A 27,882-nucleotide genomic window follows, 5' to 3' on the forward strand; every position below is an offset into this window, starting at 1 on the left:
GGGAAGGAAAGATTTTGAAACAACATCTCGTGACTGTTACATCAGAAAGACAGGAGAGGTGGTGTCACATGAGATGACGCTGGAGAGACGAAGCAGGTACGGGGAGTAACATTTAATAAATAACGGACATATAACGAGACAAGAACAGCGTCAGCAAACAGAAAACAAAGACAAAACAACAATCAATGAAGCAGCAGGGAACAGCGCTAGGGAACTGACAAATATAGGGGAGGAGATAAACAGGAGATAAGTGAGTCCAGGTGAGTCCAATAACGCTGATGCGAGTGACGAGGGAAGGCAGGTGGGCATGACTGATGGCAGGAGCGTGTGATGCAGGGTAATCTGGCGCCCTCATGCGCCAGGGGAAGGGAAGAGCGGGAGCAGACGTAACAGGTGGATGGGAAAAGTTTAGTTGCTATATACTGAACAAAAATATAAATTCAACATGCAACAATTTCAACGAATTTCTTGAGTTACAGTTCATATAAGGAAATCAGTCAATTGAAATACATAAATTAGGCCCTAATCTATGGATTTCACATGACTGGGCAGGGGCGCAGCCATGGGTGGGCCTGGGAGGGCATAGCACCACCCACTTGGGATTCAGGCCCACCCACTGGAGAGCAAGGCCCAGCCAATCAGAATTAGTTTTTCCCCACAAAAGGGCTTTATTACTGACAGAAATACTCCCCAGTTTCATCAGCTGTCCGGGTGGCTGGTCTCTGACGATCGCTGTAGGTGAAGAAGCCGGATTTGGAGTTCCTGGGCTGGCGTGGTTACACTTGGTCTGCGGTTGTGATGCTGGTTGGACGTACTGCCATATTCTCTAAAACAACTTTAGAGAAGGGTTATGTCAGAGAAATTAACATTCAATTATCTGACAACAGCTCTGGTGGACATTATTGCAGTCAGCATGCCAATTGCACACTCCCTCAACTTGAGACATCAGTGGCATTGTGTTGTGTGACAAAACATTTTAGAGTGGCCTTTTATTGTCCCCAGCACAAGGTGCACCTGTGTAATGATCATGCTGTTTAATCAGCTTCTTGATATGCCACACCTGTCAGGTGGATAGATTCTCTTGGCCACGGAGAAATGTTCACTAACGGATGAAAACAAATTTGTGCACAATATTTAAGAGAAATACGCTTTTTGTGCGTTTGGAACATTTCTGGGATCTTTTATTTCAGCTCATGAAACATAGGACCAACACTTTACATGTTGCGTTTATATTTTTGTTCAGTATATATACATTGTGGATAATTGTAATCCAGATCTTCAGGATTTTACTCAGAAATGTAAAGGGAGATATCATGTCTTCAACAATGAAGATCAGAATCCCTCTCAGGTCACTGAGCTGCTTGAGAAGATAAACAAGATGGTCATGATGAATGGAGGAAGATACTACAGCAATGAGATGTTCCAAGAGGATGAGAGAGAGAATGAAGAAGATGAAGAGAGGATCCTGAGAGAGAGATTGAAGAGAGGAAGAGAGAATCCTGAGTGAGGGGGATGGAAACGTTTGAAAGAGAGCGTCAAAGGGATAGATTTGGTGATGAAAGTTTTGACGGCAGTGGGGCAGTAGAGGGAACTACAGTGGAAGCTGTAATAAATAGATACAATATACAATGAGAATCCTTAGTTAAAACCTCTGCAGGATCGGTGTCCCGCCCTCGGGACGCTTGAGCTAACGTACGCTAATGTGATTAGCATGAGGTTGTAAGTGTAACCGTGTAGGTTCCGTCCCTCTCTTCGCCCCAACCTGGGCTCGAACCAGGGACCCTTGCACACATCAACAACTGACACCCCATGAAGCATCGTTACCCATCGCGCCACAAAAGCCACGGCCCTTGCAACGCAAGGGGAACAACCACTTCAGGTCTCAGAGCGAGTGACGTTACTGATTGAAACGCTATTAGCGCGCACCACCGCTAACTAACTAGCTATTTCACATCGGTTACACTCACCCCCCTTTCGACCTCCTCCTTTTCCGCAGCAACCAATGATCCGGGTCAACAGCATCAATGTAACAGTGTAGGTTCCGTCCCTCTCTTCGCCCCAACCTGGGCTCGAACCAGGGACCCTTGCACACATCAACAACAGTCACCCACGAAGCATCGTTACCCATTGCGCCACAAAAGCTGCGGCCCTTGCCATGCAAGGGGAACAACCACTTCAGGTCTCAGAGCGAGTGACGTCACTGATTGAAATGCTATTAGCGCGCACCACCGCTAACTAACTAGCCATTTCACATCGGTTACATAAGTAACAAGAACATTTCCGAGGACATAGACATATCTTAAATTCTTGTTAATCTAACTGCACTGTCCAATTTACAGTAGCTATTACAGTGAAAGTATACTATGCTATTGGTGCACAGTTTTTCGCTTGAAAATGTATCAATAAACCAATAGGCAGATTTGGGCAGACATAATACAACATTTTGAACAGTAATGCAATGGTTCATTGGATATGTCTAAAACTTTTCACATACACTGCTGCCATCTAGTGGCCAACATCTAAATTGCGCCTGTTCTCCTAAGTAATATTATGTCCCTTTTCTTGCATTTAAAAGATGATGTGACAAAAAAAACTCATGTTTTTTCTTTGTATTATCTTTTACCAGATCTAATGTGTTATATTCTCCTACACGAATTTCACATTTCCACAAACTTCAAAGTGTTTCCTTTCAAATGGTATCAAGAATATGCATATCCTTGCTTCAGGTCCTGAGCTACAGGCAGTTAGATTTGGGAATGTCATTTTAGGTGAACATTTAAGGATCCGATCCTTAAGAGGTTGCTGTACATTCTACAAGTTGTTCGGCTTCATTATTTGATATCTATAGACTATATACACTGAGAGTACAAAACATTAACAATTACCTGCTCTTTCCATAGACTGACCAGGTAAATCCAGGTGAAAGCTATGATCCCTTATTGATGTCACTTGTTAAATCCACTTCAATTAGTGTAGATGAAGGGGAGGAGACAAGGATTTTTAAGCCTTGAGACAATTGTGACTTGGATTATGTATGTGTTTCATTCAGAGAGTGAATTGGCAAGACAAAATATTTAAGTGCCTTTGAACAGGGTATGGTAGTAAGTGCCAGGCGCACCGGTATGTGTCAACATGGGCCAGCTTCCCTGTGTAACGCTTTCAACACCTTGTCCATACCCCAACAAATTGATGCTTTTCTGAGGGCAAAAGGGGGCTGCAAATCAATATTAGGAAGGTATTCCTAAGGTTTTGTACACTGTGTATATCAGTATATTCTAACTTTGACTAGTGTCTCTGCATTGCCTGTTCCTGTTACAGTGCAGTACAACAAGCCACTGCAACAATGAGATGTTTCAAGAGGCTGAGAGAGGGAAGTAGTAAACAAGGGGAATGCTGTGTACAACGAGAGTCTGTAACATTACCATTTGTCATTGTTTTGACTGGCTGGTTGGTTTCTGGGTTGCTGGTTGGTTGGTTGATTTACAGTTCGTCTAAGAACTATCTGTGGACACATTCTAATGGTTTACACACATTAGAAAAGTATAAACCAACCTCAACAAATTAATATTAATTTATGACAAATTACTGTTCTTAAATAACTAAATGCCCTTTTGTGTTCAGTTTATTTGTGTCTATTGCTGTAACCCCCCCCCCAATCGCAGCACCCACACCACCACCCCCAAACCTTTTCCCGTGGCTATGGTCTCTGTACCTCTGAAAGCGTCCATTCACTCCTTTAATTTCCAATCTTTGCTAAGGTATCAGGACCCATCAGCTCTATAAAGTCCTCTGTCTCCACCTAGAGGAACAAAGGAGTGATTACAACTATCACAGGAATGACAAAAATATGATACAAATTAAATACTGTATAATGTTTTCTGATCTATGCTTGTTTGTATCTTCACTGCATTTAATAAGCATGATCTGAAGACATATTCACACATTATCAAATCATTTTAATGGACAATAAATATTTTCTTTATAGAGTTTGCGGCATATGCCAATGCCAAGATGTATCAGATGTGCCGTGTTATTTCCGGATGTTTTTAATTAATTTGACCCTATCAATATTTGACATCACAAATATTTCAGTATTAGATCTACATATTCTGCCTCTTAGAAAACGTAGACCTGTTTTTTTTTTAAATGTGGGAGTTGTTTGTCTAAGTTCTTTCCTGTTAGAAACTGAAAGTAAATTCGACAACTTTTCTCTCTTTCTATGGCTTCATCCCATGTTTTTCAACTTGCAAGACAGCAGCAAAAATGGTAGGTTCATATTTTTATTATGAAAGTCAGGTGTAAGATTCTTTGGGAGTCGATTCTTATTCAACTCAACGAAATTTGCTGATAATAAAAGGCCGAGTTTTCAACTTATTTCTAATAATCGGCAAGTAAAAAAATTTAGCACCCCACTAGGCCCACTAGCATAATAACGGAGTGCGCACTAGGAAGACCACGAAAAGTGTTCTCTTTTACACAGCTACCTGACGCTGAGATTTAAGATATTTATTTATTTAACCTAAAATAAGACATGCTCATGTAGAAAGAAACAATAGACAATCGTGTGTATTGTATTGTGTACATACAGTGTATTGCTTCCAAAATTTGATAGGCGGTCATAGGCCTAATTTAGTTACATTTTTACAGGTGTGTGTCAGAATACCCATATTTGCGTTCTTAATATTAGGCATTTTAGCTATGCGAAAATGTAACGTTTTATATGTGAAATTTGGAAAATCCAGTATGCTTTAAATGCCAGGATGTTATACTCATTTCGGCTATACTTCGTTGCACACTTTTGAGGGAGTATGTTTATATTTGTTGCTTACTGCATACATTGTTAGTAAACAGTACGTTTCCAAATAGTATATAATACGATTAGTAGTACACATTATGTCGTTTTAGAAAGTAGTAGGCAATATGGATTTCGGATACGGCCTATGACTCCCAGCCAACATTGACAAAATGGATTCCTAAAAATGCAGCCACTTTGGTTTTGAGCCATAGAGATAGCAGCAGCATTTTTATTTTATTTAACTAGGCAAGTCATTTAAGAACAAATTCTTATTGACAATGATGGCCTACCCCAGCCAAACCTGGACGACGGTGGGCCAATTGTGGGCCCTATGGTGTTATGGGTGTAAGATGGCACAGTGATGCCATCTGTTGGTAAATGTTAATTACTGCAACTCCAGTGTTTTACCGGTGTGCTTGAAATACCCGGATGTTTTGCAATATACTGAACAAGACTGGTTACTCGCATCAATGCCTCTGTCTCGTCATTTAACATTCAAACATATGGGACACCCAATCACTCCCGCATGTGATACAGCCTGGATTTGAACCAGGGACTGTAGTGACACTTTGCACTGCGCCACTCAGGAGCCGTTTACACTATCTCCTTTTTAAAGTAGTACATTTTCTACTTCAGGACTGGCTGATCCCTCCTGTTGAAGTCCCACCCAGTTGACTACATAAAAATGGTGGAAGCTGTTAATGCCGCTGCCCATGCTAATGCAGCCTTTTGGCCACTAGAGGCCTCTATCATTCTCTGGTTGGGGCAGGTTGAGGCGTTTTGGCTAGAAGGGATACAGGTTATGTCAGAATTGACCAGGATTGACTTTTCCTAGCAGGATAGGAGAAATTACTCCACAGGTTAGTATCATTAACATAGTAGGTTGGGAAAATTAGGTAAAGGTTAAGGAAAGCGTTAGGGTTACCTAAAATGCAACATTTTCCTTTTGACGTAAATTTGACATCAACTGTGTTCTGTCTAGCCATGACCAGGTTGGGGCAGTTTGGTGTCCAGCCTTGGCATTATACAATTTCCTAAAAGAGGACTGACATGAAAAAGACAACTAAATAACATAATTACATAAACACTATAATTATGCTACATTGCTGGGCTAAATCTTTTTATTTTATTTTTTATAATTATAATAATAATAATACAAAAGAAAACATTCAGCATTTAGTGCTTTTCACAATTGTATTCAGTACCAAATGCTTTACAGAATGTCATTATAATGTTCATTTAAATCCCCAGCACAGCAGACCAACAGTAGGCCTACTCTGCTTTTGTATTTAAACGTTTTAATATAATGGTGTCTACTCTTCTTATTTACAGATTGATATGGGACCAGACCAGTCCTCTTCAGGATTCTGAGGTCTCCTCTCTGAGAGTTATAATGAGTTATCATCAGGGGCTGAGGGTGAAGCCATCCCTAAAAAAAGACGTAAAGTTGAGTCACCAAACAAGGATCTTGATGAGACCATGGACCCTGATATGAGGTAGACGTGTGTATGTGTGTGTGTGTGTCCGTCCATTGGAGGACGTTGCACTTCTAATGATGTAGTTATCAGGATAACTGTGTATTTTTGTAATGCTCAGGATAACTGTGTATTATAGTAATTATCAGGATAACTGTGTATTATAGTAATTATCAGGATAACTGTGTATTATAGTAATGATCAGGATAACTGTTTATTATAGTAATGATCAGGATAACTGTTTATTATAGTAATTATCAGGATAACTGTTTATTAATATTAATTTTCAGGATAACTGTTTATTAATATTAATTTTCAGGATTATTGTGTATTATAGTAATTATCAGGATAACTGTGTATTATAGTAATTATCAGGATAACTGTTTATTAATATTAATTATTAGAATAACTGTATTTTTCAGAGTAAATTACTCACGGACACTAGAGAAGCTTAACCAAGTTTAATTCTTCCCAAAGGTTCTGTACATCTGTATTCAGACAGCAAAACATTTCTCACCATCACAGTTATATACATCCCACTTTAGGACACTCCTCCTTCTCTTTCCAATCCTTACATCTTATTGTTCAACAGGAAGAAGGTAACCAGATACTAAACCCTGATTACTCCCTTAAGGGGAACTGACCTCACCTCCTGACCTCAACCCCTTCTTCCCCTAGTCCACAGATGTCCATCTGTCTCCTCTATGTCAGCTGTTGCTCTCCTCCTATCCACCCAACACATTCCAAAGCTATCTGTCTTCCCACAGAAAACCATTAACTTCTGACCCACAACCCAGTCTCTTTCACTCTTCCTGTTCAAGGCTTCTTCTCTATCATTTATTTGCCATCTCAATGTTCAAAGTTTAGCCAATTCCAACAATTAATTATCAGGATAAGTGATTATTATAGTATTTACTGACATTACAAGGTATAGTAATAGATTAAATTGCAAAATGCATCTGGAAAATGAAAATTCAATTTCAACTGAATGCTGTTTCCAGTCAGATAATGGTGGAACTCAGTTTCCCCTAACTTAACCCCTGCAGTATGCACTGCAGTCTTTCTTTTCAATCAAACTAATACTCTATTTGTGTTCACCACAGGTGTTGGAACAAAAATTATTTTCCAATCGTTCCTTTCTGAACAGAACCACAATTTGTTCCGTTCTGCTGTTCCGACCACTATAATAAAGTTCTAAACAGGTCTGACTGAGAAAGAAATAGTGATTTATATTGTTCCTTCTGTTCCTTTGTTAACTTGTGAAGTCGACATAGTTTTTACATTTAGCTCATTATATTACTCCACCAATCAGTGCTGAGAGAGAAAAAAAGAAAGTATTCATACTCTTTGACTTATAGCCCATTTTGTTGTTCCAGCCTGAATTCAAAATATATGACATTTATTTTAGTTCTTACGCATCTGCACACAATACCCATAATGACAAAGTGAAAACATGTTTTTTAGATTTTTTTTGCAAATGCATTAAAAATTAAATGCATAAATAACTCATTTACGGTGCATTTGGAAAGTATTCAGACCTCTTGACTTTTCCACATGTTGTTATGTTACAGCCTTATTCTAAAATTGATTAAATAGTTTTTCCCCCTCATCAACCTACAAACAATACAACAGGTTTTTAGACATTTTTTCTAATTTATTACAAATAAAAAAATGGAAATATCACATTTACATAAGTATTCAGACCCTTTACTCAGTACTTTGTTGAAGTCCCTTTGGCAGCAATTACAGCCTCAAGTATTCTTGGGTATGACGCTACAAGCTTGGCACACCTGTATTTTGGGGAGTTTCACAGCACAGCTATTTTCAGGTCTCTCCAGAGATGTTTGATTGAGTTCAAGTCCGGGCTCTGGCTGGGCCACTCAAGGACATTCAGAGACTTGTCCCGAAGCCACTCCTGCCTTGTCTTGACTGTGTGCTTAGGGTCATTGTCCTGTTGGAAGGTGAAACTTCTGCCCAGTCTGAGGTTCTGAGTGCTCTGGAGCAGGCTTTCATCAAGGATCTCTCTGTACTTTGCTCTGTTCATCTTTCCCTCGATCCTGACTAGTTTCCCAGTCCCTGCCGCTGAAAAACATCCCCACAGCATGATGCTGCCACCACCATGCTTCACCGTAGGGATGGTGCCAGGTTTCCTCCAGACGTGACGCTTGGCATTCCGGCTAAAGAGTTCAATCTTGGTTTCATCAGACCATAGAATCTTGTTTCTCATGGTCTAAGAGGCCTTTAGGTGCCTTTTGGCAAACTCCAAGTGGGTTGTCATGTGCCCTTTACTGAGAAGTGGCTTCCGTCTGGCCACTCTACCATAAAGGCCTGATTGGTGGAGTGCTGCAGAGATGGTTGTCCTTCTCTCCCATCTCCACAGAGGAACTCTGGTGCTCTGTCAGAGTGACCATCAGGTTCTTGGTCACGTCCCTGACAAAGGCCCTTCTCCCCCGATTGCTCAGTTTGGCAGGGTGGCCAGCTCTAGGAAGAGTCTTGGTGGTACCAAACTTCTTCCATTTAAGAATGATGGAGGCCAATGTGTTCTTGGCGACCTGCAATGCTGCAGACATTTTTTCTGACCCTTCCCCAGATCTGTGCCTCAACACAGTCCTGTCTCGGAGCTCTACGGACAGTTCCTTCAACCTCATAGTTTGGTTTTTGCGCTGACATGCACTGTCAACTGTAGGACCTTATATAGACAGCTGTGTGCCTTTCCAAATCATGTCCAATCAATTGAATTTACCTCAGGTGGACTCCAATCAAGTTGTAGAAACATCTCACAGATGACCGATGGAAACAGGATGTACCTGAGCTCAATTTCGAGTCTCATAGCAAAGTGTTTGAATATTTATGTGAATAAGATATCTGTTTTTTATTTGTAATAAAAATAAAAATCTGTTTTCACTTTGTCATTATGTAGATTGATTGATAGGCCACATTTTTTAAAATACGTTTTAGAGTAAGGCTGTATCGTAACAAAACGTGGAAAAAGTAAAGGGGTCTGAATACTTTCTGAATGCACTGTACATATGTATTGACACCCCTAAGTAAATACTTTGTAGAAGCACCTTTGGCACCGATTACAGCTGTGAGTCTTTCTTTGTAAGTCTCTAGAGCTTTCCACACCTGGATTGTGCAACATTTCCAATTTTTCTTTTCAAAATTCTTTAAGCTCTGTCAAATAGATTGTTGATCATTGCTAGACAACCATTTTCAGGCCTTGCCATAGATTTAATTCAAAACTGTAACTCAGGAACATTCACTGTCTTCATCGTAAGCAACTCCAGTGTAGATTTGGCCATGTGTTTTAAGTTATTGGCCTGCTGAAAGGTGAATTAATCTCCCAGTGTCTGGTGAAAAGCAGATTGAACCAGGTTTTCCTCTAGGATTTTGCCTGTTCTTAGCTCCATTCGGTTTCTTTTTTATCCTGAAAAACTCCCCAGTATTTAACGATTGCAAGCATACCCATAGCATTAGGCAGCCACCACTACGCTTGAAAATATGGAGAGTGGCATATTTATGCCCCAAACATTTCTTTGTTAATTTTCTTTTGGCGGTATTACTTCAGTGCCTTGTTGCAAGCAGAATGCATGTTTTGGAATATTTTTTATTTTGTACAGGCTCTCTTCTTTTCACTCTGTCAATAATGTTAGTATTGCGGAGTAACTACAATGTTGATGCATCCTCAGGTTTCTATCACAGACATTGAACTCTGTAACTGTTTTAAACTCACCATTGGCCTCATGGTGAAATCCCTGAGCGGTGTCCTTCCTCTCTGGCAACAGAGTTAGGAAAGATACTTGTATCTTTGTAGTGACTGGGTGATTGATACACCATCCAAAGTGTAATTCATAACTTCACCATGCTCAAAGGGATATTCAATGTTTGCTTTTTTGTTTTTACCCATCTACCAATAGGTATCCGTCTTTGCGAGGCACTGGAAAACATCACTGTTCTTTGTGGTTGAATCTTTGTTTGAAATTCACTGCTCGAATGAGGGACCTTACAGATAATTGTATGTGTAGGGTACAGAGATGAGGTAGTCATAAAAAAATGATGTTAAACACTATTATTGCACACAGTGTGTCCATGTAACTTATTATGTGTCTTGTTAAGCAAATAAGATAAGTAAGTTGGTGCCGGAGCAGAAAGGAGATGTTTTACGTGCCCCCAACCGATTGTTTTTTTTGTTCGTTTATATGCGTTGTTTGTAACTTATTTTTGTAACTATTTTTGTACATAATGTTGCCGCTACGGTCTCTTGTGACCGAAAATAACTTCTAGACATCAGGACTGCGATTACTCACCACGGACTAGCAGAATCCTTTTCCTTCTTTCACGACTCTGACGAGCCCGAAGTGGAGGATTAACGGCTCCCTCTGGAACAGGCCCCAACCCCAGTGATCTGCGTGAAGAGGAGGCGGAGGAAGAGAGGCTGGAGGGCGGGCTGCCTTCTGAGAAGTCGGAGGCGATCGAATAAACCCCCACTCCGCTCAATTCTGCAATTCTGCTAACATGCAATCGTTGGACAATAAAATGGACGAGTTATTGGGAAGATTAAACTACCAACGGGACATTAAAAACTGTAACATCTTATGCTTCACGGAGTCATGGCTGAACAACGACAATATCAACATACAGCTGGCTGGCTATACGATGTACCAGCAGGATAGAACAGCAGCGGCGATCTATGTATTTTTGTAAACAACAGCTGGTGCACAATATTTGTTTATTTTACCAGGCAAGTCAGTTAAGAACAAATTCTATTTTCAATGACAGCCTAGGAACAGGGGGTTAACTGCCTTGTTCAGGGGCAGAACGACAGATTTGTACCTTGTCAGCTCGGGGATTTGATCTTGCAACCTTTCGGCTACTAGTCCAACACTCTAACCACTAGGCTACGCTGCCGTGAGGTATTGCTTGCCTTAGGTAGAGTTTCTCACGATAACCTGCAGGCCACACTACATACCGAGAGAGTTTTCATCTATATTCTTTGTAGCTGTTTACATACCACCACAGTCAGAGGCTGGCACTAAGATAGCATTGAATGATCTGTATTCCACCAAAAGCAAACAAGAAAAAACGCTCACCCATTGGCGGCGCTCCTATTAGCCGGGGACTTTAATGCAGGGAAACATAAATCAGTTTAACCAAATTTCTATCAGCATGTTAAATGTGCAACCAGAGTGAAAAGAACTCTGGACCACCAATACTCCACACACAGAGATGCATACAAAGCTCTCCCTCGCCCTGCATTTGGCAAATCTGACTATAATTCCATCCTCTTGATTCCTGCTTACAAGCAAAAATTAAAGCAGGATGCACCAGTGACTAGATCAATAAAAAAGTGGTCAGCAGATGCTAACCTACAGGACTGTTTTGCTGGCACAGAATGGAATATGTTCTGGGATTCCTCCAATTGCATTGAGGAGTACGCCACATCAGTCATTGGCTTCATCAATAAGTGCATCGACGACGTCGTCCCCACAGTGACCATACGTACATACCCCAACCAGAAGCCATGGATTACAGGCAGCATCCGCACTGAGCTAAAGGCTAGAGCTGCCACTTTCAAGGTGTGGGACTCTAACCCGGAAGCTTATAAGAAATCCCGCTATGCCCTCCGACGAACCATCAAACCGGCAAAGCGTCAATACAGGACTAAGATCGAGTCGTACTACACCGGCTCTGACACTCGACGGATGTGGCAAGGCCTGCAAACAATTACAGACTACAAAGAGAAGCACAGCCGAGAGCTGCCCAGTGACACGAGCGTACCAGACGAGCTAAACTACTTCTATGCTCGCTTCGATGCAAATAACACAAACATGCATGAGCGCACCAGCTGTAACGGAAGACTGTGTGATCACGCTCTCCGCAGCCGATGTGAGTAAGACCTTTAGACAGGTCAACATTCACAAGGCCGCGGGGCCAGATGGATTACCAGGACGTGTACTGCGAGCATGCGCTGACCAACTAGCAAGTTTCTTCACTGACATTTTCAACCTGTCCCTGACTGAGTCTGTAATAGCAACATGTTTTAAGCAGACCACCATAATCCCTGTACCCAAGAACACTAAGGTAACCACTCACGTCTGTAGCCATGGAGTGCTTTGAAAGGCTGGTCATGGCTCACATCAACACCATTATCCCAGAAACCCTAGACCCACTCCAATTTGCATACTGCCCCAACAGATCCACAGATGATGCAGTCTCTATTGCACTCCACACTGCCCTTTCCCACCTGGACAAAAGGAACACCTATGTGAGAATGCTATTCATTGACTACAGCTCAGCGTTCAACACCATAGTGCCCTCAAAGCTCATCAATAAGCTAAGGACCCTGGGACTAAACATCTCCCTCGGCAACTGGATCCTGGACTTCCTGACGGGCCGCCCCCAGGTGGTAAGGGTAGGTAACAACACATCCGCCACTCTGATCCTCAACACAGGGGCCCCTCAGGTGTGCGTGCTCAGGCCCCTCCTGTACTCCCTGTTCACTCATGACTGCACGGCCAGGCACGACTCCAACACCATCATTCAATTTGCCGATTACACAACAGTGGTAGGCCTGATCACCGACAACAACGAGACAGCCTATAGTGAGGAGGTCGGAGACCTGGCCGTGTGGTGTCAGGACAACAACCTCTCCGTCAACGTGATCAAGACAAAGGAGATGATTGTGGACTACAGGAAAAAGAGGACCGAGCATACCCCCATTCTCATCGACGGGGCTGCAGTGGAGCAGGTTGAGGGCTTTAAGTTCCTTGGTGTCCACATCACCAACAAACTAACATGGTCCAAGCACACCAAGACAGTCGTGAAGCGGGCACGACAAAATCTATACCTTCTCAGGAGACTGAAAAGATTTGGCATGGGTCCTCAGATCCTCAAAAGGTTCTACAGCTGCACCATCGAGAACATCTTGACTGGTTGCATCACTGCCTGATATGGCAACTGCTCGGCCTCCGACCACAAGGCACTACAGAGGGTAGTGCGAACGGCCCAGTACATCACTAGGGCCAAGCTTCCTGCCATCCAGGACCTCTATACTAGGCGGAGTCAGAGGAAGGCCCTAAAAATTGTCAAAGACTCCAGCCACCCTAGTCATAGACTGTTCTCTCTGCTATGACACGGCAAGCGGTACCGGAGCGCCAAGTCTAGGTCCAAGAGGCTTCTAAACAGCTTCTACCCCCAAGCCATAAGACTCTTGAACATCTAGTCAAATGGCTACCCAGACTGTTTGCATTGCCCCCCTCCACTCACCACACCACTGCCACTCTCTGTTGTCATCTATGCATAGTCACTTTAATAAACTCTACCTACATGTACATACTACCTCAAATAACCGGTGCCCCCGCACATTGACTCTGTACCGGCACCCCCCTGTATATATTGTTATTTTTTTACTGCTGTTCTTTAATTACTTGTTACTTTATACTCTTATTCTTATCTGTATTTTTTGAAACTGCACTGTTGGTTAGGGGCTCATAAGTAAGCATTTCACTGTTGTATTCAGCGCATGTGACTAATACAATTTTATTTTATTTTATTTGAAATGTGTACTCCTAAACTTATTTAGGCTTGCCAAAACAAAGGGGTTGAAAACTTATTGACTCAAGACCTTTCAGCTTTTCATTATTAATACATTTGTAAAAATGTCAAACAAATTCCACTTTGACATTTTAAATTCAGGCTGTAACACAACACAATGCATAAAAAGTAAAGGGGTGTGAATTATTTTTAAAGGCACTGTACCTAGCTACGGAGGAGCTGCTAATATGGAGGAACTTTGAATGTCCAAGAGTTGGCTGAACGCTGAGGCTAGCTCAACGCCCTGGACCAGAGATAGCTAACATTTTGTGTGTGCAGCGGCACCAGAATTCAAAATAAGTCTTACCTTCTTATTAAATCCAATGTGAAATGTGATTACTATAGTATCCTTAACTAGCCTAGAAAACTAGCTGGCAGGCAGACACTGGAAGGAGAGGTTTCTGTGTGACAGCGTAAGTAAGTGCTTTTCATAGGTGCTTTGATGCCATTTCCCCCCAAAATTTAAAAGAACGTTATTAATAGGTTCCCATAAAATAATGGTTCTGTTCCGGAACAGTAGAAGCCACTTTCGTCCCCGGTTTTGTTTACGTTCCTCAAAAATGTTTTTGTTCCTTTACGGTTTTCGGTTCGGTTCCCTGAACCGTTCCAACCCCTGGTTCACGATCAGAAGGTTCTCAAACGCTAAAGCTGCAGTAAAAGTCTTCTCTGTTCAGTGTCCATGTGCATAAAACAGACTTTTCCAAACCCAGCTGTGAGTCCACTAGAACACTGGAGAGTGACGGAGAACTAAGGTGCTTCTAATTAATCAAGAAAAAACGATCAGACAAGCAACATCACAGTTAATTTGTTTTATGTTCACAGGAACAATTTGAAGCATCTCCAGCTACGTACAGCTAGTCATATGTCTATGAGTGACCAGAGTGACCAGTCAGTGACTTCAAGCAGAGACCCAAGTGGTGATGGAGACCAAATCATGGATGAAAGGTAAACCAGTACAGTCTATGCAGAGTAGTATAGCTGTGTGACATATACTTGTATCATGTGATGTACATGTTTATTGTATGTTCAATTAAATTGTGGGACGGTCTTTTGTTTCTTGAAGGGTCCATCTGCAGAGACCAGTGTCACCAGCCCCCAGTTATATATCGATGAAGAGTGACAAATCAATGGCTAACCCGCCTGAATTTAAGGAGGGCGACTTAACGCAAAAAGAGGAGTAAGATCACACATTTTATTTATGGCATTTTATCCAATTTGCTGTCACTAAGGAATCTATTTACTGTTGTCGCTTGTAGGAGGCTATAATTGGTTATATGCAGTAGAATATAGAAGAGTAACCAATTATATTGTTATTATCCTATTCAAGTCTGTAGAAAAGAGTTTTGTTCATTGTGTGTCTGCCACACGAGGTCCCCACTTGCCTTGATATGACAGTCCCCCCAGGATTTAACAGTTTGTTTTTGTCATAGTTTCAGGGCAAAATGTTTGATTCTGCTTCGGCAATAATGACATTTTGCATTGCAATTTGCAATGACTTTGTGCAATTTGTCACGAAAATGCGCTGACAAAGGAAAACATTTGTTGACGTGTTGCTTGATTGAACCATTTTATGCAGTAAAAGTGTGGTGATTGGTTAAAATTGTGAGCCCTCTTTTTTGAATTGCGTTGATTGTGAACGCAGAATCACTAAATCCTAGAAGGACTATAGGTTGTGTCTTCTGTAAGATCACACTAGAGATTTCAGGCAGTTGAGAACGGCATGCAAACTTTAGCTATGAAGACACAATAGCAAAACTCCTAATTAACAAAAATATAAGCTTTATTTCAAGGTAAGCATTGACCTCAAACTAATAGTTCAATGTTCTCTGACTGTTTGTGAAGTTTTCATTTGAATTAAACCATTTTTAATCTAGCATGCAATGCTTATGTTAGTTTTACCCAGCTAGCAAACAATTAGCTAACGTTATCTAGTTACCTAGCAACAGAATCGCCAGCTGTATATGGAAACAATTGAATGTGTGTCTGCGAGCAGGGGTTGTGAGAGAGAGCTTTCAATTTTGTGTAGATATGGGATTAACATTTTAAAATCAATTATAAATATACACTACCGTTCAAAAGTTTGGGGTCACTTAGAAATGTCCTTGTTTTTGAAAGAAGAGCACATTTTTTTGTTAATTAAAATGACATAAAATTGATCAGAAATAACGTGTAGACATTGTTAATGTTGTAAATGACTATTGTAGCTGGAAACGGCAGATTTGTTATGGAATATCTACATAGGCCCATTATCAGCAACCATCACTCCTGTGTTCCAATGGAACATTGTGTTAGCTAATCCAAGTTTATCATTTTGAAAGGCTAATTGATCATTAGAAAACCCTTTTGCAATTATGTTATCACAGCCGAAAACTGTTGTCCTGATTAAAGAAGCAATAAAACTGGCCTTCTTTAGACTAGTTGAGTATCTGGAGCATCAGCATTTGTGGGTTCGATTACAGGCTTAAAATGGCCAGAAACAAAGATCTTTCTTCTGAAACTCGTCAGTCTATTCTTGTTCTGAGAAATGAAGGCTATTCCATGCGAGAAATTGCCAAGAAACTGAAGATCTCGTACAACGCTGTGTACTACTCCCTTCACAGAACAGCGCAAACTGGCTCTAACCAGAATAGAAAGAGGAGTGGGAGGCTCCGGTGCACAACTGAGCAAGAGGACAAGTACATTAGAGTGTCTAGTTTGAGAAACAGATGCCTCACATGTCCTCAACTGGCAGCTTCATTAAATAGTACCCACAAAACACCAGTCTCAATGTCAACAGTGAAGAGGCGACTCCGGGATGCTGGCCTTCTAGGCAGAGTTGCAAAGAAAAAGCCATATCTCAGACTGGCCAAAAAAATAAAACATTAAGATGGGCAAAAGAACACAGACACTGGACAGAGGAAGATTGGAAAAAAAAAGTGTTATGGTCAGACGCATCTAAGTTTGAGGTGTTTGGATCACAAAGAAGAACATTTGTGAGATGCAGACCAAATGAAAAGATGCTGGAGGAGTGCTTGACGCCATCTGTCAAGCATGATGGAGGCAATGTGATGGTCTGGGGGTGCTTTGGTGGTGATAAAGTAGGAGATTTGTACAGGGTAAAAGGGATCTTGAAGAACGAAGGCTATCAGTCCATTTTGCAACGCCATGCCATAACCTGTGGACGGCACTTAATTAGAGCCAATTTCCTCCTACAACAGGACATTGACCCAAAGCACAGCTCCAAACTATGCAATAACTATTTCAGGAAGAAGCAGTCAGCTGGTATTCTGTCTATAATGGAGTGGCCTGCACAGTCACCGGATCTCAACCCTATTGAGCTGTTGTGGGAGCAGCTTGACCGTATGGTACGTAAGAAGTGCCCATCAAGCCAATCCAACTTGTGGGAGGTACTTCAGGAAGCATGGGTTGAAATCTCTTCAGATTACCTCAACAAATTGACAACTAGAATGCCAAAGGTCTGCAAGGCTGTAATTGCTGCAAATGGAAGATTCTTTGACAAAAGAAAAGTTTGAAGGACACAATTATTATTTCAATTAAAATACATTATTTATAACCTTTGCAAAGGTCTTGACTATATTTCCTATTCATTTTGCAACTAATTTCATATATGTTTTCATGGAAAACAAGAACATTTCTAAGTGACCACAAATTTCTGAACGGATTGTAGTTTATTTATTTATTGTCCTATCATTATTGAACAGTCCCCAACCCAATACCCTAGACACCCACCTGAGCGACCCATACAATCAGGAGTCCTTATCTTTTTTATGGGCCTACTATAAGTATGCAGCTAAAACAGAAGAATAAATGTGGTCAGAGACCCACTAAAGTAGCACTGCCCCCTCAAGACTCTGAGCCTGCCTGGCAGGGTTGGTCCAACAAAGCCAAAACCCCCTGATGGGTGAGCATAATATACAAGGAATTTCTCAAAGCTGCTATTGAGAACCTTGACGACCTTGTCCCTAGCCGGTGGGGATTCCGGTGGGGTGCCTCCACCCAGGCAGTGGCAGTGCTGGCAACACTAGCTGCAGTAACTCTGATCTCCATCAGCTAGGACTTGACATTGGTTAATCAAATCTCCCCATTCTTGCTCAGTTTTGCATGTCTTCTCAAACAGACGCAACTGTATATGCATTCGCACATCAAGTCTTCTCTTGAGTTGGGCTCGGGGATGGAACAACTGTTGAGCATCTGAGCTGGTGGTTGTTTATGTGGGGGGAAGGTTGAGTGTGTATAATTGTGTGTGTGTGTGTTTGTGTTTGTGTGTGTATTGATGGGCGGCAGGTAGCCTAGCAGTTAGAGTGTTCGGTTGCTGGGTTGAATAACCGAGCCGACAAGGTGAAAAACCTGTCGATGTGTCCTTGGCACTTAATCCTAATTTGCTCCAGGGGCTGACCCTGTAGGTAGGCTGTCATTTTAAATAAGAATTTGTTCTTAACTGACTTGCCTAGTTAAATAAAGGTTAAATTAAAAAATCACAATAATTGTATGCTAAAATAATAATTGTGTGCCAAAAATTAGATTTTTGTAATGGCAGTTTTGGTTATAGGTAACAATCCTTCTTTTGAACTGCCTACATTATTATGCATATTATTAGTTAATTATGGAAATTAAGATGTGCAATTTTTATATATATATATATATATATATATATATATATATATATATATATAACAGTACCAGTCAAAAGTTTTGACACAGCTACTCATTGAAGGGTTTTTCTTTATTTTCACTATTTTCTACATTGTAGAATAATAGTGAAGACATCAAATCTATGAAATAACACAATGGGAATCATGTAGTAACCCAAAAAGTGTAAATGTGATATTTCAGTTTTTTATTTTGAATAAATTAGCAAACATTTCCAATAACCTGTTTTTCCTTTGTCATTATGGAGTACTGTGTGTAGATTGATGAGGAAAAAAATACAATTTAATACATTTTAGAATAAGGCTGTAATGTAACAAAATGTGGAAAAATTCAAGGGGTCTGAATAATTTCCCAAAAATAATTTCGGAAAGTATCCAGACCTAAAATGTAATTGATGAGGAAAAACATTTATTTAATCAATATACACACAATACCCCATAATGAGAAAGCGAAAACAGGTTTTTAGAAATTCAAGGGGTAAGAGATTGACTATTCATTTTGACGTCAATTCCAATTAATTCATTTTTTATTTTGTTTTGTTATATCCACCTCTCATAGTGTTGTTTTACTATTCTTTTCAAAGAAGACTTCTCAAAAAGATTTGACCCCCAACCTCACGGCCCCAACCCTGACCTTAAGTCTAAACCTAACCTTAATCCTAAACTTAACCAATTTCGATCCCTAAGGCCTAATCCTAACCTTTGAATCTGCAGGTAAAATATTCACCTACTTTATGGCATTTTGTTGAAGTTGATAGCAATACTAATTAGTTGACCTTTGATGCTTCTACTCCTCGAAGTTATGAATTATTGTACTTTCAGAGTCCTTCTGGAGAGAGCAGAGTCCCCGACTCTGAGTAATGCATCAGCAAACAGTCACCAGTCAATGGATATGGATGAGGAAGACAAGGAGGAGAACTCAGCTCCAAAAGAGAAGTAAGATCATACATTTTATTTAAGCCAAGGCTGCATGACCAAATCAGACTTTTCTTACCCAGAGACAAAAAAACAAATCACATTCTGCGCATGTGTTACAGATGCTGTGAGACATGTGAGCTAGGACAGGATCAGAGACAGTGTCACTGCCATTAGTGTATTGGCTAAATGTTTTCCTCTTAAGTTTTTTTATATTCCAAGTAGGATCTCTTCATGAGAAATATTCTAATATTGGTATTGGTAACCATCTGGATGTCACCAGGATACAGTCTATTCAGTGGGGAGAGCATGCACAGCAAGTCGGGCCACAGTGTCCTTTGTGGGGGTTTATCCACTGTTGAATAGTTCTGTTAACATCATGGCAAGGAAAGTGCTATCTATCTAGTGTAGCCACTTAATCAAGGCAAGAGCTAAAGTACAAGCAACAGTGGTTGCTAGGTTGTGGTGATATTTCACAGGAAATATGGCATTAACATTGTATCCAAAAAAACTCCCAATTTAACACAAGGACACACACACACACACAGGAGAGGGAATTGGCAGCGTTGGGAGCAAAAAAAGTAAAGAATCCTGCACATGCGCAGAAGGTTAGTTTTTTTTGCTATCGGGAAGAGGCACACAATGTTTTTAGCAACCCTGCCACTCCATCTTATTTTAAGGGTATTTCATTTAACTAAGGATCAATTCAGACTTCAATATTAACTCATGGATAGCATTGCTATGTCTCTGCGTGCAGTTGGAAGGAAGTTGAAGGTCGTTTTGTGAGCCACTGCTAACTAGCATTTGCGCAATGACTGGAAGTGTGCAGACAACTTGCAATTGCGTTAATGCTAGTTAACAACTTCCTTCAAAATGCCCAAATATTGGACTAATAGAGGCCTACACGTTCCCTAAGCGTTTTTGGAATGAAGCACATGGCAGTTTTTTGTAATCAGACTTATGCAACAAGCTCTTTAGGAGTGTCTTCATTATGGGCCATGAATAATTTGGATTCAACATTAAAACTCCCACCCACTCATGGCGGACAAATTTGGTGTTAACACTTTCCAGTTAATATACCAGAACCAAACCAGTTACGGGTTAACTTTCATTCAAAATTACTTGACACAAGCGGAGTAGTCTCTGTAGACAGACATCCTTCCAGAGCCCTATCCGTTCATGTCCTGCAATAAATATTTCCGGTAGCTAGATGGAGCTCGCATTGAATATTTTCAATGAGTGTATTTTCGCAAGTGACTTGTTTGCATGCAACATGACGTTAGCGTTACAAGCTTACAACCACTGACTGGCTGTGAGTACCATTGAGGACAGTGGTGTCTCTTTATCACAGGGGAAGGTGACTTTTAAAGAAACAAAAATAGTTCTACAAGCAGTTGTTACAACAACAAGAAAATAGCTTCAAGTGTTGAGTCCAAATACTGGTGGAGTCAACTAATAAAAAAATGACCCTGTAGCAACTGACAGTGGAGGAAAAAGAACAACATTTTCTTACTTGAGTAAAAGTACATGTAATTGCTCAAATATAAATATATTCAAATAAGTATCAAAAGTAAAAGTATAAATAATTTCAAATTCCTTATATTAAGCGAACCACATTTTCACGATTTTCATGTTTTAAAAATTACGGATAGCCAGCGGCACACTCCAACACTCAGACATCATTTACAAACAAAGCAAAGCATTTGTGTTTAGTGAGTCAGCCAGATTAGAGGCAGTAGAGATGACCAGGGATGTTGTCTTGATAAGTGTGTGAATTTGACATTTTTATGTCCTGCTAAGCATTGAAAACGTAACAAATACAGTCGTGGCCAAAAGTTTTGAGAATGACACAAAAATGTATTTTCACAAAGTCTGCTGCCTCAGTTTGTATGATGGTAATTTGCATATACTCCAGCATGTTATGAAGAGTGATCAGATGAATTGCAATTAATTGCAAAGTCCCTATTTGCTATGCAAATTAAAACTGAATCCCCAAAAAACATTTCCACTTCATTTCAGCCCTGCCACAAAAGGACCAGCTGACATCATGTCAGTGATTCTCTCCTTAACACAGGTGTAAGTGTTGACGAGGACAAGGCTGGAGATCACTCTGACATGCTGATTGAGTTTGAATAACAGACTGGAAGCTTCAAAAGGAGGGTGGTGCTTGGAATCATTGTTCTTCCTCTGTCAACCATGGTTAGCTGCAAAGAAACATGTGCCGTCATCATTGCTTTGCACAAAAAGGGCTTCACAGGCAAGGATATTGCTGCCAGTAAGATTGCACCTAAATCAACCATTTATCGGAACTTCAAGAACTTCAAGGAGAGCGGTTCAATTGTTGTGAAGAAGGCTTCAGGGCGCCCAAGAAAGTCCAGCAAGCGCCAGGACCGTCTCCTAAAGTTGATTCAGCTGCGGGATCGGGGCACCACCAGTACAGAGCTTGCTCAGGAATGGCAGCAGGCAGGTAGGTGTGAGTGCATCTGCACGCACAGTGAGGCGAAGACTTTTGGAGGATGGCCTGGTGTCAAGAAGGGCAAAGAAGCCACTTCTCTCCAGGAAAAACATCAGGGATATACTGATATTCTGCAAAAGGTACAGGGATTGGACTGCTGAAGACTGGGGTAAAGTCATTTTCTCTGATGAATCCCCTTTCCGATTGTTTGGGGCATCCGGAAAAAAGCTTGTCTGGAGAAGACAAGGTGAGCGCTACCATCAGTCCTGTGTCATGCCAACAGTAAAGCATCCTGAGACCATGCATGTGTGGGGTTGCTTCTCAGCCAAGGGAGTGGGCTCACTCACAATTTTGCCTGAGAACACATCCATGAATAAAGAATGGTACGAATACATCCTCCGAGAGCAACTTCTCCCAACCATCCAGGAACAGTTTGGTGACGAACAATGCCTTTCCCAGCATGATGGAGCACCTTGCCATAAGGCAAAGTGATAACTAAGTGGCTCTGGGAACAAAACATCGATATTTTGGGTCCATGGCCAGGAAACTCCTCAGACTTTAATCCCATTAAGAATTTGTGGTCAATCCTCAAGAGGTGGGTGACAAACAAAACCCCACAAATTCTGACAAACTCCAAGCATTGATTATGCAAGAATGGGCTGCCATCAGTCAGGATGTGGCCCAGAAGTTAATTGACAGCATGCCAGGGCGGATTGCAGAGGTCTTGAAAAAGAAGGGTCAACATTGCAAATATTGACTCTTTGCATCAACTTCATGTAATTGTCAATAAAAGCCTTTGACACTTATGAAATGCTTGTAATTATACTTCAGTATTCCATAGGAACATCTGACAAAAATATTCAAAGACACTGAAGCAGAAAACTTTGTGGAAATTAATATTTGTGTCATTCTCAAAACTTTTGGCCACGACTGTACTTTTGGGTGTCAGGGAAAATGTATGGAGTCAAAAGTAAAAGTGCATTATTTTCTTTAGGAATGTAGTGAAGTAGAAGTAAAAGTTGTCAAAAATATAAATAGTAAAGTAAAATACAGATACCCCCAAAAATATCTTAAGTAGTATTTTAAAGTATTTTACAGCACTGTCAACTGATGATGTAATACAAATGGTAATAAGGTAATAACATTTTTGTGCATAATGTAATAATCAACCCATAATGTAATAATTATTACATTATGGGTTGATTATTACATTGTGAAGTGGGTAATGTTTTTTTTCATGAATAGTGTGGTAACTTTAACTTCTATGGGCTAGCATCCCACCTGCGGGACACAGCCAGTGAAATATCAGGGCGGAAAATTCAAAAACAACAAAATGTCATAATTCAACTTTCTCAAACATACGACAATTTTACACCATTTTAAAGATACACTTCTCCTTGATGTAACCACATTGTCCGATTTCAAAAAGGCTTTACAGCGAAAGCAAAACATTAGATTATGTTAGGAGAGTACATAGACAAAAATAATCACACAGCCATTTTCCAAGCATGGACATGTGTCAATAAAACCCAAAACACAGCGAAATGAAGCACTAACCTTTGAAGATCTTCATCAGATGACACTCCTAGGACATTATGTTACACAATACATGTATGTTTTGTTCGATAAAGTTCATATTTATATCCAAAAACAGCATTTTACATTGGCGCGTGATATTCAGAAAATGTATTCCCGCCAAAACGTCCGATGAGTGTGTACATCAATTTACAAAAATACTCTTCATAAACGTTGACAAAATACATAACAATTATTTTAAGAATTATAGATTGACTACTCCTTTATGCAACCGCTGTGTCAGATTTTAAAATAGCTTTACGGAGAAGGCACATTTTTCAATATTCTGAGTACATAGCTCAGCCATCACGGTGAGCTATTCAGACACCCGCCAAGTTCGGCGCAACCTAAACTCAGAATTAGTATTAGAAATATTGTATTACCTTTGCTGATCTTCGTCAGAATGCACTCCCAGGACTGCTACTTCCACAAGAAATGTTGTTTTTGTTCCAAATAATCCATATTTATGTCCAAATACCTCCGTTTTGTTCGTGCGTACAGATCACTTATCCAAAGGCATAACGCGCGAGTGCGGAATGAGAGACGAAAAGTCAAAATGTTCCATTACCGTACTTAGAAGCATGTCAAACGCTGTTTAAAATCAATCTTTATGGTATTTTTTAACGTAAAATTGCGATAATATTCCAACTGTACAATAGCATATTCATTCAAGAAGAAAAAGAAGGAGGGGTGCGCTCGCGGGACCGAGCATATCCAATCCCTTTGTTGCCAGGCAGACCAGTCAGTAACTGCCCAGTGACAGGAAAATGCTCAAACCACTTTCTGAAGGCTTTAGACAGCCAATGGAAGCCTTAGGAAGTGCCATGTCCCCCACAGACACTGTAGTTTCGATAGAGAATCAAAAGAACTACAATTCTCAGACTTTTCACTTCCTGCTTGGATTTTTCTCAGGTTTTTGCCTGCCGTATGAGTTCTGCTATACTCACAGACACCATTCAAACAGTTTTAGAAACTTCATAGTGTTTTCTATCCAAATCTACTAATAATATGCATATTCTAGTTTCTGGGCCAGAGTAGTAACCTGTTTAAATTGGGTACGTTTTTCATCCGGCCGTGAAAATACTGCCCCCTAGCCCAGACAGGTTAACCAATAATGTAATAACAATCTAAAACACATTTTTATTTTATTTTCATGCTTAGCAAGTGTCATGCTTCAGTAATAACTGACTGTGCACCAAACCATATTCCTGAATCCTAGCTGTAAACCCGACTCTAGTAGTAATATCAACTTTCAATTGACAATATTATTGATCCCCCCAATACACACCCAGTGAGTCTGTCTGTATGTGTAAATGATAGAGAGAGATCTGGACATGAGTCTGGTTCCATCTACGCTCTGTAACAGCGCAAGTCTGTTGTGGCAATGGATACAAATACAAAGTGTTTGTCAAGGGTGTGACACTTAGTATGCATGATATTAAAGAAATTGTGTTTTTAGGTTGTTATTACATTATTGGTTTAAGTTATTACACTATTGATGAAAAAGGTTACCCACTTTAATGTAATAATCAACGGAAATGTAATATAATTATAATAATTATTACATTAAGCACAAAAACGATATTGCGTTATGCGATCAGAATATTTATTTCATTATCAGCATTTATCACATTATAAATGCAAAAGTTATTACGTTATTTGCAGGTATTACATTATTGACTGTTATTACATTATCAGTTGCCACAAAGAGGTCTAGGACCAGAAAGGTCAGGGACCTGGACAACAGTTTGCAGTTCCCCAGGGTCAGCTCAATGAGTTTAAACAGGAGAACTGCAAGATGACAGCAATATGTAAGTCATTTAGAGAGGACATCAGTTCTTTATGTGAATCCATGATAACAATGATGGAGAAATTAGATAATCGAGGGACAATCAAGGCGGAACATCGTTGTTGTGGACGAAATTGCAGAATCTCCGCGAGACCTGGAGTCTGAGGACAAAGTGAGAGAAAGGATCTCAGAGAAACTGAAGATGGACCACAGGAAGATTGAAGTGGAGCGTGCCAACAGGACTGGAAAACCCACCACCGTCCCAGGTGACAAGCACGATAGTGGTCAAATTTCTGAGTTTCAATGATAAGGTAGCGGTTCTGGAAAGAGCCAAGAACTTGAGAGGAACGTATATCTTCCTCAACGAGGACTATCCTGAAGCTGTGTGCCAGAAGAGGAAAGAACTGATCCCAGCCATGAAAGCTGCCAGAGCGCGTGGGGACATTGCGTACATCCGCTATGACAGGCTCACTGTCCACCCTCCCTCCCAAAAGCCTGTAAGGGATGAGAGAGCCAAGCCTATGGGTTCGTAGCATCAACCCCACAGCCACACACCAAATGATTAATGGACTGATGAATATTTGTTTTTCTCTTGTTTTGTTTGTTCTTTTCCATGTTATGTCTATCTCTGATAAGGAACCCAGGAAAGGGCTGAAAATAGCCCATATGAATATATGTAGCCTTAGAAGTAAGGTTCATAAAGTCAATAACTTGCTAACATCAGATAACATTCATATATTAGCAATTTTTGAGACTCAGATAATTCCTTCGATAATACAGCAGTAGCAGTACAAGGATATAACATATATAGATGAGACAAGAATGCTTATAAGGGAGGTGTTGCTGGATACAGTGGCGTCAAAGTATTCACCCCCCTTGACTTTTTCCACGTTTTGTTGTGTTACAGCCTGAATTTTAAATGGGATAAATTAAGATAATGTCAAAGTGGAATTATGTTTTTCAAAATTTGTACAAATTGATTAAATATGGAAAGCTGAAATGTCTCGAGTCAATAAGTATTCAACCCCTTTGTTATGGCAAGCCTAAATAAGTTCAGGAGTTAGAATCTGCTAAACAAGTCACACGTCATGGACTCACTCTGTGTGCTATAATAGTGTTTAACATTATTTTTAATGACTACTTCATCTCACACACAATCTGTAAGGTCCCTCAGTCGAGCAGTGAATTTCAAACACAGATTCAACCACAAAGACCAAAGAGGTTTTAAATGCCTTGCAAAGAAGGGCCCCGATTGGTACAGACATTGAATATCCCTTTGAGCATGATGAAGATATGAATGTATCAATACACCCAGTCACAAAGATACAGGCATCCTTAACTCAGTTGCCGGAGAGGAAGGAAACCGCTCAGGGAATTCACCATGAGGCCAATGGTGACTTCAGTTTAATGTCTGTGATGGGAGAAAACTGAGGATGCATCAACATTGTAGTTACTCCTCAATACTAACCTAATTCACAGAGTGAAAAGAAGGAAGCCTGTACAGAATAAAATACAAATATTCAAAAATATGCATCCTGTTTGCAACAAGGCACTCTGAAGTAATACTGCAATAAATGTGGCAAAGCAATTCACTTTTTGCCCTGAATACAAAGTGTTGTGTTCTATTGGATTTGCCCCAAACATATGACTGAGTACCGCCCTCCACATTTTCAAGCGTAGTGGTAGCTGCATCATGTTATGGGTATGCTTTTATTTGTTAAGGACTGAGGAGTTTCAGGATAAAAAATTTTACCGAATGGAGCTAAGCACAGGCAAAATCCTAGAGGAAAATCTGGTTCAATCTGCTTTCCACCAGACACTGGGAGATTACTTCCCCTTTCAGCAGGACAATAACCTAAAACACAACCCCAAATCTACACTGGAGTTGCTTACCAAGGAGACAGTGATTTTCAGTGGCCGAGTTACAATTGTAATTTAATTCTACTTCACAATATATTGCAAGACCTGGAAATGGTTGTCTAGCAATGATCAACCACCAATTTGACAGATGTAAGAATTTTGAAAAGAACAAACAATCCAGGTGTGGAAGACTCTTAGAGACTAATCCAGAAAGACTCACGGCTGTAATCACTGACAAAGGTGCTTCTACAAACTATTGACAAGGGTGTGAATACTTAGGTAAATTAGATATCTGTATTTCATTTTCAATACATTTGCAATCATTTCTAAAAACATGTTTTCACTTTGTCATTATTGGGTGTTTGTAGCTGTGTGAGAGAAAACAATCTATTTAATCCATTTCAAATTCAGGCTGTAACAACAAAATGTGGAATAAGTCAAGGGGTATGAATACTTTCTGAAGGCACTGTATATTCAGATGCCATATCCCTAAAATGGTTAGAGAAGATCTCATGTCAAGTGTTATTGAAATGTTGTGATTGCAGGTTCACCTACCTCATCTAAAGCCTATAGTTGTGGGGGTGTTGCTATAGGCCACCAAGTGCTAATTGTCACGGTTGTCGTAGGAAGGAGCGGACCAAAGTGCAGCGTGATTATCGTTCCACATTTTTATTGAACTGTGAAACTATGCAATACATAAATAAACTGAATAACAAAAACCATGACGCAGAGGTGAAACATACACTAACTCAAAGACAATCTCCCACAAACCCAGG

General features: G+C 40.4%; 1 protein-coding gene across 2 annotated transcripts in view; it reads left to right on the top strand.

The window, feature by feature from the left end:
• The first annotated feature begins 4,015 nt into the window (after nt 1-4,015).
• Nucleotides 4,016-27,882, top strand: part of LOC106610532 (protogenin B) — a 46,941-nt gene continuing 23,074 nt past the window's right edge. For both annotated transcript variants that reach the window (XM_014209918.2, XM_014209919.2), the window contains exons 1-5: nt 4,016-4,266; nt 6,128-6,291; nt 14,686-14,808; nt 14,927-15,040; nt 19,335-19,448. In XM_014209918.2, the coding sequence (XP_014065393.2) occupies nt 6,275-6,291; nt 14,686-14,808; nt 14,927-15,040; nt 19,335-19,448 (368 nt within the window). In that variant the 5' untranslated portion in view covers nt 4,016-4,266; nt 6,128-6,274. The remainder of the gene's footprint in view (nt 4,267-6,127; nt 6,292-14,685; nt 14,809-14,926; nt 15,041-19,334; nt 19,449-27,882) is intronic.

The sequence above is a fragment of the Salmo salar genome, chromosome ssa04, assembly GCF_905237065.1.
Source record: "Salmo salar chromosome ssa04, Ssal_v3.1, whole genome shotgun sequence".
NCBI lineage: Eukaryota > Metazoa > Chordata > Actinopteri > Salmoniformes > Salmonidae > Salmo > Salmo salar.